Here is a 14,170-nt window from a genome sequence, read left to right on the forward strand (position 1 = left end):
TCTCACATTAACACATCTATAAAATTACAAATACATTCCACGACCAGGATTTTAAACAAATACACTAACAACAACAATAAAAATAACAATTATGCCTCAATCCCAAACAGGATGGGATCAGCTATATGAATCCTCGTTGACAAATGCCTTGATAAAAAAGGAATGCAATAGCTTCCCGACGCTTATTATTTCTTGCCAGAATCACTCTAAGATGATGTGGAACTAGAAAATAAGTTGTGAATATTATACAAAAAAAATGAAATCAAATTTGTCTTGCATCAATGACAAGTACATAAATAGTGATACAAATATGACTTCAACATGCCAGAAAGTATTTGCCTTCACTCAATAATCCACAAAAAATACATGATGTGAGCTTCCAAGATCATCTTATTCTCCTTCACTCAAAACTGGAACGATGAGTGGTTTCAACTGTGCAAGGTACACGATTGCCCACCTGTCCACAAAAAAACACAGAAACAATGAATTTTCTTCTCAGTGTCGACTGCTAAATCCCAATTTAATCAAAAGAGCAAAGAGATAATTACAACTCTCGTACATCTAACTTGTTATAACAATGACTTCTATTATTATGTTTACACCTCAATCCCAAACTAATTGGGGTCAGTTTTATGAATCAATATGCATTATTCTCCATATGGAAATTTTTTAACATTAAACTTTTCATTTTACTTTTATTGACATAAGCATAGAAATGTCATGACACTGAAACTAAGGTTCTAAGGGTACATTTGATATACTAAAAGTCAGCATTTCCTTCTCAGAAACAGTCAAACACGGTCACATAAAATGAAACGGAAAGAATATTGAAAAGGAACAGGAGTCATTCTCCCTATTCTTTAGAAAGTCCAGAATTTATTAGTAAAGACATTCTTCTTAACGGGAAAACAAATAAACATAGCAACAATGAACTTCCATCATTGGATCACTAGTATTAGTGTAGTTCAGTTACTACATCACATTAATTTAAGGGACAACCCAGTAACATTGATGGCAAACCAAAAAAGTGGCTACAAATAAGTTGCTTGTCAAGTGACAAATTACATGGGAGGCTAAGGAAGCTTATCGAAGACAAAAGCAAAATTAGCACTTCTGCTTAGCAGAACTAGCAAACATATCCTGAAAGTGACGACTCACTCAAAAAATAGAATCACACACCAACAGAATTGTTTTGGTGGCTAAAGCAGAACAATGGTCCAAACATACATACTAGTTAACTTTTAACAATTAACTTTTAACAATGTAAGACAGAGGAAAGCAGACTAATATTCCAGGCATTGCCCATTGATGGAGCTCACAATTACTTGTTTCCATGCATTAAAGGATAGAAGGCATATAGTCATTGCTTCTTGATTCACCATACTGGAGAATGACTATTTTTTTTCAGGAATACGCTTAATAGAAGTTGGGGGTTTATTCAGAGCCACCATAAGGCTTTTCACAACGACTAATGAAACAAGCATTTGTTAGGAGAGTTCTGTAGATTTAACTTACACAAATATTAATGAAAGAACTTCCCTACCACATCATTATCATCCACTATACCCACACACAAAGCAGGACGACGAGAGAGAGAGTTTGTGCGAGTGCGAAAAAAAGGTAGTTCCCACAAGTCTTGAGACAAGCATCAAGACCAATGGAAGAAAATTGAGCTTGATTCATGTTCCAATATAGAGAGGCAAAGCAGAAGAAGCAAAAGTAGCTGGCAGCCCCATGATTCTTGAGAAGAAAATTACAAAAATAATCAACTCAAGGATAAACATTGAAAATCGTACGACGTACATTTAAAAAAGAACCGTCACAATGCATTCATCTATCAAGTAAGAGAGGAAAATAATGGTGCTGCAGGCACGACCCAGGATTTTGACGCAGAGGGGGCAGCACTAATGACCAAATGCCTTAATATTGACATGTCAATTGTTACTGTCAAAGTTTGGCGTGCAACTCTTTGAGAACTTAATAATTATGATAAGGTATTAGTAAAATAGTATAAAGTATAAACTTCAACATTGGAAGAAGGAGAATGTGTTTACAATGGGGAAAAGATTTGATTTGGGGCTGCTTCTTCTTCTTCTTCTCTCTCTCTCTCTTTTTTTTTTTTTTTTTGTGAGTGTGTGTGTTTTTTTTGGGGGGGGGGTGTGGGGGGGGGGGGTGGATTAAGGGAGGACAAAAGAATAAAAAAGAAGAAGTTGTGGGCTTATTAATTTTTTTGTAGAGAATCTACAAAACAAACTCAACAAAAAAATAGAAACTAAACTGCTATAGCCAGGCTCGAACCCAGGTTTCATGTAAGGACATAAGGGGCCCAACAACCAATTGCACCAAAGTAGTGGATATACATCAGGGGTCCTTTTAAATATACATACGTTTTTACGGTGTATACACCCTATATATACAATGTTTTTCCGAGGTTAGCGGTGGCACGTGACCCCCATCCTAATAAGGTGGGTCCGCCTCTGGTTCCAGGAAAGAGGGAGATCTCTCTCTCTCTTTTTTTTTTTTTTTTTTTTAATTGGATATGCTACTGTGGCGACTCAAACCCAAAACTGTAAGGTTGGAGGTGGAGGGTACTTTCCTGTTGCGCTACCCTCTCTTGTCCGCCACATAATCACGGAAGATCGTGAATAAACTCAAACACATTTCTTGCTCCAAAATGAGGAACTTGAAAAGTATGGAATGCATATAGCAACCTACATCAGATCGACTAAAAAAGAAGCATTTATGTGTTTCATCTATAAGACGTAATTAGATAATTATAAGGATCAGCCCCACTTGCGGGATTACACTGGGTATGTTGTTATTGTAGATAATTATAAGGATCAGCTAAGGGATTTGTGAAGCTAGGCTAGAATTCACAAAGAATAGTTGCTTAACATTACAAAAGAAGATTTTTGTCAGAAAAATTAACTACACTTTCAAACTTTAGCTTTTATATGACCTCACCTGATGGGGAAAAATCTAAGCCTCTGAAATTTAAGCAAAGAAGGAATATCTCCATATATTTTTTTTTTTAGTAGATTCCAGTATACAGGACGCAATTATGCATATATTTCGTAGTCAAAACCAACATCCAAGGTCATCCTAGGAAGACAATCATCATCTAAATCCTCTCACGGAGTTTATGGGACAACAATCATGTTATTTAGAAGTTCTGATTATTGATTACTTAGCTCTGTCATGGAGCCGGCCCACCCCTCAAATGAGTTATAATTTCTCCACCTTAGCTTAATTTAAATATTTTATGTGGAAGTCAAGCAGATGTGATAGCACAAGCAATAACTAGTCAAGCAAGACACAAATTCCTCAGCAAAATGTATTCTTATAGGTAGCCCACACTTTGCATTAGTAATTGCTCTATTATAAAATCCCTTCGAACAATAAAAGATTAGATACTGGAAGCACGGCGATGCAAATTCAGGGAAAAATCTTACTAGTACTAGGCTTCAAGTCAAAGACATGAACTCATGCTGCCATGTTTTGAGGATATAATATCTGTTTTATGTCTTATTTGGATTTACTATGTCATATTTGTGCATGTGCAGGTGTGTGTGAGCGTGTGGGCAGTGTGTGTGTGTGTGTGTGTGTGTGTGAGAGAGAGAGAGAGAGAGAGAGAGAGAGAGAAGGGGGAAGCAAACTCACATCATCCAACAGCATACTGTAGCGGTAATTATCAATGTCATGTGTAACCTGCATCACAAAATTCAATTAGCTATTAAGAATCGAAAATATTTCAGCAGAAAGATACTTGCACAGAATTAAATACATCATCTATTGAATCCTGGAGACCTCAATAGAGTAATTAAGACAAAATAAGAAAAAATAAACAGCGGACCAACAAAATAATAATTGCATTCTCAAGTTCAATTGCATATTTGCGTTTGCTTCTTTTGTTATTTGAAATGCAGTATCATGAAATGTAATATGAGTCAACTTTAATTTAATATCTAAAAACTATCAAGAACTTCATGATATAGAGTAGTGATAAAATTAGATAATCACTGTCTGGCATCTGACTTAATAGCCATTGACCAGGATATGTGTCAAATGCTAGAAAACAAATAAGCCTTGAATTAAAGGCATACAATTAGTATAATTATCTAAAGGAAAGAGGGAACGGACAGTGAGAATAGCTGACAGCACTAATGAAACTTAACACCAAAACACAATACTAACACTAATTCCTCTAAACTACCCCCACCCCACTAAAGGATTACAATTTTTCTCTGCAATGCAAAGCAGGGGAGGAGCTACCGTTCTGCCTACGGGTTTGGCATAACCCAATAGCTTTGAGCCAGACGATGTATTTGTGTCTAAAAATCCACTTGATATGTATAATAATTTGCTTAGAACTCGTCAAGTTGTCTTTTCTAGAATTCAAAATCCATAAACTCAAGACCGTAGCTCTGGCCCTCTGATATGCCTGAAACTATGTTTTCTTTATACAACAAACCAAACAAGCTCTAATAATAACAACAGGCAATGAAATCGAAACCAAATGCCATATCAGTAATGCAAAATTTTGTATCATCCAGAGTTTTATACCAGAAATCAAGTGTAGTATTAATAACTCAAACTTCTATGTAAAGATCATCTTTTTTTCATACACGACAAACATAACAAGCCCTAAATACATTATAATAAGCAATATTTGAAGAAAACAATAACATATGGACCAAATTGACCATACAGATTAGTTGAAGGCTCTCTATTTCAGCAAATTCTGGCACATAGTAGCACAATAATTAAATACGAATATATTGCGGTCAAACATTTTGTTGTTTGACTCTCAAAATACGAGTAGTATCACATAAATGGGGACAATGGGAGTATTAAACACCCAAACTTCTATGTAAAGATCATCTTTTTTTCATACACATCAAACACAACAAGCCCTAAATGAATTACAATAAGCAAAAATTGAAGAAAACCAAAACATATGGACCAAATTGACCATACAGATTAGATGAAGGCCCTCTATTGCAGCAAATTCTGGCACATAGTAGAAACTACGTAAAGAATACTATAAGTCACAATAATTAAATACAAATATATCGCGGTCAAATATTTTCTTGTTTGACTCTCAAAATCCGAACTGTATCACATAAATGAGGACAATGGGAGTATTAAATACTCAAACTTCTATGCAAAGATGATCTTTTTTCATACAAAACAAACATTACAACCCCTAACCAAATTATAAGCAAAAATTGAAGAAAGCAAAAACATAAGGACCAAATTGACCATACAAATTAGTTGAAGGGCCTCTGTTGCAGCAAATTCTGGCACATAAAGATGCAATAACTCCAATCACAACAAAAATTAACGTTGTCACCAAAAACCCCATTTTATATCAAATCTGTTTTCTGCAAAAAAAAAAAAATCAAGTCAGAATTATATTCAAACTATTAATTTTAACAAAAGGATTAAATTTTTGTGCTGAAATTAATACCTGTAGATAATGAGATTTGAAATTGAATTGTATCAAAATTTGGAAATTTTTATTTTCGGTTAACAACAGTATCTTGATCTAACGATAGATCGATTTGTCGTCAACTATAATTGGAAATTGCGATGTTGGGCCAGTTCGGGTTTTTATGAACACTTGGGCTTTCTCTGTATTTTGGGTCCAAAGAGGCCCAATTTAGAGATGAAAATATTCTTCATGGAGGTCATTTCCACTTTTGGCCCTATTTTGTGCTGGTCTTTAATTTTTGTGCCTCATAATGAATACTCTTTTTCGCGGGGTATAAGTTTATATTTTCGCCTCATTATATTCCATAAATTATGGCCCGTGCCCTTAAAGAACTTATGTCCCTCTGTCCCATTTTAACCGTTGAGATAGCTCATTTTATGTTCATTAAGAAAATAACAAATATAGGAGATAGTTTACTAAGTTACCCTTATTTAATAAAAGTAGATTGATTGTTTCCTCATAAATACCCTACATTGTTCTTTAATATTAAGGGTACAGTTGAAAATAATAACCAACTTTAGTCTTAAATTCCTAAAATGACAATTATTTTGATATAATTTTTTAAGGGTAATTTGTAGGATTGTTCTTCGCTGGGGGTGGTCTTTAATTTTTGTCCCTCAAATTGGTAGTCTTTAAGTTTGTCCTTCGCTTAAAAAAAAAAAATGCAAGGCAGAATTTGCAAAATCTGTCCGTAAAAATGAGGTTCGACGAAGAGAGAATAAAGACCATCCCAAATGAAGGGCAATCCGTGCAAAAAAAAAAAGATTTTTTAAGCTAAAGTGACAGTTAAAATGGACAGAGAAAATATTAAATATTTTATAATTTTTTACCACAAGAGAAATATTTTATAATTTTCAATTGGGTGTTTAACATATATATATACATAAGAATTGGGTATATTTACAAAATATGACGATACTTTTCAGTTTACAAAATATAACTATAGATTTCTTACAAAACATATACGAAAATTATCACCCAAGGCTTAAAATTTTCGCTCAATTTTTTGTGTATGAAAAGTATGAAATCTGTATATTTCGCTCAAGGCTTAAAATCATGCTCAAAATGTATGAAAATATTTGAAATATGTATATCTTGCTTAAGGCTTAGAATTCTCACATTTGTTTTTAAAAGCTGGAAAACAGTATGAAATATGTATATAAGCTTGTGTAAATTTATATAAAGTTCATGTTAGCTTTTTGGAAAATTAAAACAACTACAATAACATTGTATTCAACATTCATACAATATTCATACGAATTTAATTTAATACAACAACAACAACAACATAGAAAACTTAATTTACAATTTTCATACAAACTCGACATACAACTATCATACAATTTTAATACAAATTTGAATACGTATCATACAGTCCCCCCTTTTCCCTATTCTCCGTATCATATAGATCCCTTTTTCCAATTCTTTGTTTAGCAAAAAAAACCCTTTTTTCCAATTCTTTGTTAACCTTTTTTTCAACAACAATAGGAGCCTCCAATTTAGTCAAATCTTTTGCTATTTCCACCGTAATCCTCTGTTTTTCTTAACAAGAGGACAACCAAATTCGCCTTCAAAATCGAATCGTAGACTATTTCTTTGGAATTTGCGGGTAAAATTTCTTTCCCTTCTTTTAGCATGATTTCAAGGCATTTTTTGATGGCTCGTAATATAAGTGATTTTCCACCTTTCCTTAACGGGACTTTGAGTGAATGCATGCAAATTAAAATCGGAGATCGGCCTATTTTTGGGCTAGATGAGGCAAATAACTTTGTTGCTTTTACGAGTAGGAAATTCCATTGAAGTTTTTTTTTTTTTTAGCTTCAACAATAAAGATGAATAAGAAAAAAAATGGAGATTGGGAAGATTTTCTAGTAGCCAAGAAACATCAAAGAATAATTGTTTGTCATGAATATGAAAATGTTGATTATTAGGAAAAGATATAAAGTTTGGTTTGAATACGATGCAAAACAGAGGAGAAGTTAGAGAGATTGAGAAGAAGAGGGAAGTAGAGAGAGAAAAATCTTTTTGATGTTGATGATGGGAAAGAGAGAAAGAGTACGGGAGAGAAAGATCTTTCAAATAATTTAAAAGTGAAACTTGATTCCCAAATCAGCATGTTTAAATGCGAAAGAGTACGGGAGAGAAAAATCGTACTATACTAAAAAATAAAATAAAAATGTGTTATGCTAAGCCAAAAATTCAAATCCAGATTATATTCTTAAAAAAGGGCCCAAAATTATGGAAAGACACATTAATCTCAAATCTGATATGTTTAGTAATTAAATTGTTATATTTTGTAAATAAGGAAAAGTATCCTTATGTTTTGTAATTTATAATCTTAAGTAGTATTATTAGGTCATTTTCCCTTTTCAATTATGCTTTAAATAGCGGTCCTCCAATCGACTATATTCCACTTGGCCGGATAAAAACTAGTCCAGATAAAGCCCAAAAAACTCCAAGTTGGACTAGCCCAAAATTAACACTCGACTTTCCCCTTCAGCCCAAATACATTTTAGTCCAATTGATGTATCTATATATATGTAATGGGAAGTAGAAACCCTGAAAACAAAACAGATCCTCTTCACGCAGCATTTTTTCCTTGCATTGTGAAAACCTCTTTGAGGTAACCATGAAAATATGTCTTGGAAATTGCTGTTTCTATTTATAGTTTAGAGGGTCTAACAGCAAATCCCATAAGGGTTGGGCATCTCAGAAAGCCATTGTTTTGTCTCAATCAGCTTTTGGCTCGCTATGGTGCCTACATATATACACTTTATACGTATACTCCTTCCGTTTCATTTTATGTGAATTTATTTTCTTATTAGTACGTGCAAAAATAAATTAACATCTTTCTACGTTTCAAAATATTTTTTTATGCAATGATTCATAGTCACATAAAATATGTGTTATTACTCATTTATTCATAATTTTAAAAGTTTCTCTTTTTTCTTAGACTAGACAAATAGGTTCACATTAATTGAAACCTATTCACATTAATTGAAACCTATAATTATATTTCTCATTTTATTTTTACTTGAGTCCCCTATTGTCATAGGACTTCTAGCTCCCTTAAAAACTTTCAAGGCTGGTGAATGGTTTTGTTGAATAGTGTAATTATTTAGAATATCTTCTTGTTTTGAAAGGGTAATAGCATCTTTAACTAATCATGGTTTATGGCTGGTTTGGCATTAAGATAGTAGCATCATTAACGTAAGTGAGCTACTATTTTAGTACCAAGTTACCCATAGACAACCTTTGGCTATTTCTGGAAAAAAAGAATTAATGGACTGCATTGAGAGGCCAACACATGGCCTCTTGTTTATATATATATATATATATATATATATATATAGAACATATATATGCTTATATATATATACACACACATTAAATTTCTATTAAATTTCTATGTTCTTTTACTCTTAATTTGTTTTAAAATTCATTTGATTTGGCTGATGAAATGAAGAATGGTGAAGTGCCTACTGAAGGAATCTGGTGCTTAAGCTGGCGTTTGTTTGAAAATTTTCAGAACAATTTTTTTTTTTTGGCAAACTCTGTTTGATTCCTTTTTTTTTAAATAAAAAATTTTCCTGATAGGATAATTATTTTTGAAAATCTAAAAATATTTAATCATGGGAATAACAAAGAAAGTATTAACAGAGTCAAGTGATATAAAATTTGTATAGATAAAGATGTTTATTCCGAGGTTCCATCATGTTGTTGTTGTTGTAAGGATGTTTATTCCATATTTTTCTTTTTCTTTTTCTTTTTTGGTGAAAAATATTTTAGATGGAGATAATATTTTTGTCAACTTTAAAATAGTAATCTGAAGAAAGAGTAAATTATGCGTAAGTATGTTATGACGTATAATTATTTATACTTCTAAAACAGCTCTAAGTCTGCATTACATGCAATAGTATCTATTAAAACATATTTAAAAGATGATTGTGTCTGAATTGCAATTAAGGGGCGGCAGCTAAAGTGAAAGTTGTGATTCATTTAATATGAGATCGCTTCACACTACTATATTGCACTGTATATCATTTGATAAGCTTCAATATATTTCATTTTTGGTACAAATCAAAATTTAAATTGGAGAAATTCAAAAATTAAAGGGTCAAAAATATTCTTCTACTTTGGGAAAAGAGCTAAAAATGTTCTTCCAACTTATTTTGGGTTAAAAATATCCTTTCCGTTATAAAACTTTTCAAATATACTCCTCTGTTAACAATAATAATCATTCCCCCTAAAAAATTATTTTTTGACCCGATTCAAACTTAACCCGACCCAAACAAAATAATAACTCCCTGTCCGCTTAACAAGACTCAAACGTTCAATTCCTCTTCACCAACATTAGAGAGAGAGAGAGAGAAAAGTGATAGTTCTCAATTCCTCATACGATTCTTCACAGCCAACTTTCTTTTCAATATGGCTTCAAATATTATCTCAACTTCGACAAAATTAAGACGAATAGAGTATATTTAGGGATGGATAGAACTAAAAATAATATGTAATTTCTGCTGTAATTTTCAGTTATTTTGATAGAAATTTGAGATCTTCTTCTCAGCAAAGCATATTTTATACACAGCCATTGCCATATTTTCACTGCAATCTAAGTTCTAGAGACAATACAAACAAACAGAAGAACATGAAAAGATTAAAAACAAAAAAAAAAATGAAAATTGTACCTGATTTAAATAACACTATAGAAATAAATTCTTTCTCACTGCAAAAATCTCATTCAAGCAAGCGTTGAAACCCAAATAGCACATGATAATTCTTTCTCCAACTTCCTCCATGAAATGGAAGCGAGTATGCCCACGGCTTGTTTTCCCAGCTCATCTAACAACAAGAAGCACCTAAAATGTTTGTCCTAATCTGTAACATGAGATTTTGAAGCTATAGCATGAGATTTTGAAGTGTTACCATTCTCAAATTGAACGTTTGAGTCTTGTTTGGTGGACTAAGGAGTTATTATTTTGTTTGGGTCGGGTCAAATTTTTTTTGTTTTTGTTTTTGGGGAATGGATATTTTCGTTAAAAGAGGGTATTTTGAAAAGTTTCATTAAGGGAAGGATATTTTTGACTCAAAATAAATTCGGAGGACATTTTTAGCCTTTTTTCAAAGTAGAGGATATTTTTGACCCTTCTCCCTATTTATTGTACATAATTTATTTATTTTTTAATTTGTGGAGCATATTAGTTATCTAATCAAAGAAAATGAATCTTTTTTATTATGTGCCTCACAGAGATATGTGAGTTTCTATGTTTCACTAAAAAGTGAACCTGTAGATTCAGATCTCATACTTTTGCGTTCACCAATTTTGGGTTCACCTTTTATGAGACAAAAAAAAAATATATATCTCACAACTAATGTCAAAGACAAACATTAAAGTTTTTCAAACAAAATGAATTGTTATGTCAATGGAAAGAATAATCAGATACAAGAAAAAGAGTTATAAAGACAGACCAGATGGTAAAAAGAAAACAAGATTTCCCTACTAACTTTAACAATATGCTACACAATCCAATTCCCACACATTCAATCCATAATATCACTTAATCTCCACTCTCAACAAAAGAAGAAAAAGATCTAAACTGAGAGAATTTAATTGAAAAGCAAGAGAAAGTTACACATAAAATTTTAAAAAGTCAAGCACAATTGTTGGTATTAACACCTATAGGTCCACCAGCTTGGGCAGCCATGGCAAGTTCAAATTGTTTTATTGAAATTGATGGAAAAGAAATAACTTCAGGAGGTTTCAAATTTTCCCAGCCTTTGATTGGATTAATTGTTGTTGATCCATCCCATCCTATGTGTGTTAAATGCTTCACATCTGTTGGATACCCTATTTCTATCTCCATTTCCACTTCTTCTGCCTCTTCTTTGTGCACTGCAATAGAAAAAAAAGTAGCAAATAAAATTATAAGGATAAAAAAATGCAAAGAAAAAAAAAAAAACAGATACGTATGTCGGTAGCAGTTAAATTTGTTAGTGTTCTGCAATACTTGAGGGAATGAGTTGTTGTCTCATGATTTGATATAGACCGTTTTAACTAAGAGCTAGTTTTTTAATGTTGAGTCGGATTTGATATTCAATTTCTTAATATTATATCATATTCATCCTACTTGTTGTGTTTTTCAATGTTAAGCACACATATTAAAGTATCCTACATTAGTCGAATGTATGTGTTATCTTTTTATATGTCGCTAAACTATCATCATCTCATGAGCAAGAGCTATTGAAGTCAAGTTTTTGTTTATATTTTTTTTTTCTAGAAATTGCTAAAAAGAAAGAATGTATAATGTTGTTCTTAAGTCTTTTTTGATTGGCCAAATACGAGCTTAAACTTATCGCGAGGCATCTCAATTAAGGCCTTTACTTATTAGATATCTAATGTATGCCAAAATATATCTATTGAACACCTCAAATTGATGTCGCACAATGAATAATATTCACTCAGACTTGAGTGCGTCAATGAGTGAAATGTAATGCTTTTTTGCGTCTTCTACTTCTCTCTTCTTTGTGTCTAATTCAACTTCCATCAATGGCGATTGTTTTTCCTCCTCTCTTTTGCCAAATAATATTGATAGAGCTCATTTCCTTTCCCATTTTTTCATCGAGAGAACCACTCAAAATACAACATATCCGTTGTTAGTTTCAGGGTCAATTTATTCACTCGTCTTGATAATATTATTTCTTGTTTAGTAGTAAATCGACTACATTCACATTATTCAGATGCATATATTGATTAATCATTTACCACCATATCCATACACAATATTGCTCTATCTCATTTTCTCTCATTCTGGAGTTAAATCTCTTCACTATTCTCACATCCCTCTTTACCTCACCAATAACTCACAAGCTCCATCCTTACGAACTCATTTGTTGGCGTAGAATGCATCATTGCTGGTGTTCAATAGGCATATTTTGGGCATACATTAAGTGTCTTACAGGTAAAAGCCTTAGTTGAGGTGCCTAAATTAAAATTGACAACAGTTTCAAAAGGATTATTTATATATTTGGCCTTTTTATTTATTTTTGTATGAATGTGAATTTGTGACCGGTGAGGGAGAAAAGATAGAAAACATTTGCAAGATGAGATTGAAATCTTATAAATACAAAGTACAAGGGGCAATGCTTTATTGCTTACCAAATAATTGGGAGAAACCTTTGAAATGCCTTTTCAATCTTTGCACATTTCGTGAGAATCTTGGTCTTGTCATGGCCAATAATCCCCAAAAGCTCTTCATTTTTACACTTGAGGAGCTCTCTTCTCCTTCTCGTCTTTCTTGAATAAGCTCTACACAAAAGTAACAATGTTACAAAAGTGAAAACAAAAACATAGATAAACAAAGTACTTGATAACTTAGAATCTTAATTTATTTTGTTTTCCCTATTTGTAAAGATAGACAACTTGCCAAGGTTCAATTGAATACATAATTGAATTTTTAGAACAGTGAAAAACCATTCAAACCTTAAATTGGTATAATCAGTAATTTTGATCCAAACTTTGTATATGTATTAAGAAAGTTACTGAAAATGTACAAAAAATAAATTCAAAACCCAACTACTAGCACTTGAAGTCGCTGCTCTAGAACTCTGAACTCATAAAACTCAAATCTTATCCGCCTCTAGATGTGGGGTAGGGAGGGGAAAACAAGGGTGGAGCCACATAGGAGATACGGGTTCGGCAGAACTTAGTAACTTTGACAAAACTCTGTATTTTTATAAAAAAATTCATAATATGTATAAATAATTTATCTAGAACCTAGTATGCAGAAAGAATTATGGTCCAAAACCCGTGAACTACAAATCCTTCCTTGACTCCGCTTCGGGAAGATTGAGAAGATACAGGGAGACAGGCATACTTGTTTTCTGTGCTGAATTCTTTGTTTTCTCAGGATGGCTGCTGGTGCTCACTGCAACACTTGAATCAGAACCACACACTATAAAGAATGGCAACATGAAGAACTTCTCTATTGATCTTTCCTTCATATTTCTTCCAAGTATATCTAAATCAAAAATGCATTTAATTAAGTCACAAAATAAGAGGAGATTAATGCATTTATATCAACTAGTGAAATGAGAAAGCAATTGACTTTATGAAGAAGTTAGAATGATTTAGTTATAGAAATGTAAGACACACCCAATATAAAAGCAGGTTGGTGGTATTAATTAATTAGAAAAGCAAAAGAGAATGTGCAAATGATGTAGTGGGTTAGAAACTTAAAAGAGTGGATATATAGTTGGTTAAACTGTGCAACTGAACCCAAATGTTGGCTGCCAACTCTCCTGTTTTGTGGGGAATATGTGTAGAATAATGCACACACATACAAACATGTGTGTATTTATACTTTCTTTTAACGGCATCGAAATTCACTGAATTTGACTAATTTGAATTCACGCAGTGCTAGAACCATGACTTAAAGGGAAGCGCTTCCAAATAGGAGTATCTCCATTTCTAGAGCTCGAATTTATGACCTTTAGTCAACAATAATGGAGGGATTCCATCCATCCGATCACACTTCTCAGAGGTGGTCCGAGTCAACTAGTCATGATACTAAACTAAGTGTTAAGAATATTATCTAATTAGTCATTTGCAACTATTTTTTTATTTTTATCTAATTGAGCATTAATTCTCTAAGATCTGAAAATTTGTATAACTTTCAT

At 32.6% G+C, this 14,170-nt stretch overlaps 2 protein-coding genes across 2 annotated transcripts; both read right to left on the reverse strand.

Moving 5' to 3' along the window:
• LOC132040271 (V-type proton ATPase subunit e1-like) lies at positions 1-5,632 on the reverse strand. Its single transcript, XM_059430900.1, has 4 exons — positions 5,471-5,632; positions 5,268-5,384; positions 3,661-3,708; positions 1-457 (listed from the first exon to the last, which is right to left on the reverse strand). Exons 2-4 carry the CDS (start codon positions 5,363-5,365, stop codon positions 391-393), a joined length of 213 nt encoding a protein of 70 aa, XP_059286883.1. The 5' UTR covers positions 5,366-5,384; positions 5,471-5,632; the 3' UTR covers positions 1-390.
• A 5,274-nt stretch (positions 5,633-10,906) lies between these two features.
• On the reverse strand, positions 10,907-13,630 carry LOC132040179 (CRIB domain-containing protein RIC4-like). Its single transcript, XM_059430800.1, has 3 exons — positions 13,369-13,630; positions 12,651-12,800; positions 10,907-11,387 (listed from the first exon to the last, which is right to left on the reverse strand). Exons 1-3 carry the CDS (start codon positions 13,493-13,495, stop codon positions 11,146-11,148), a joined length of 519 nt encoding a protein of 172 aa, XP_059286783.1. The 5' UTR covers positions 13,496-13,630; the 3' UTR covers positions 10,907-11,145.
• Positions 13,631-14,170: the final 540 nt, after the last annotated feature.

This window comes from Lycium ferocissimum, chromosome 12, assembly GCF_029784015.1.
Source record: "Lycium ferocissimum isolate CSIRO_LF1 chromosome 12, AGI_CSIRO_Lferr_CH_V1, whole genome shotgun sequence".
Lineage (NCBI taxonomy): Eukaryota > Viridiplantae > Streptophyta > Magnoliopsida > Solanales > Solanaceae > Lycium > Lycium ferocissimum.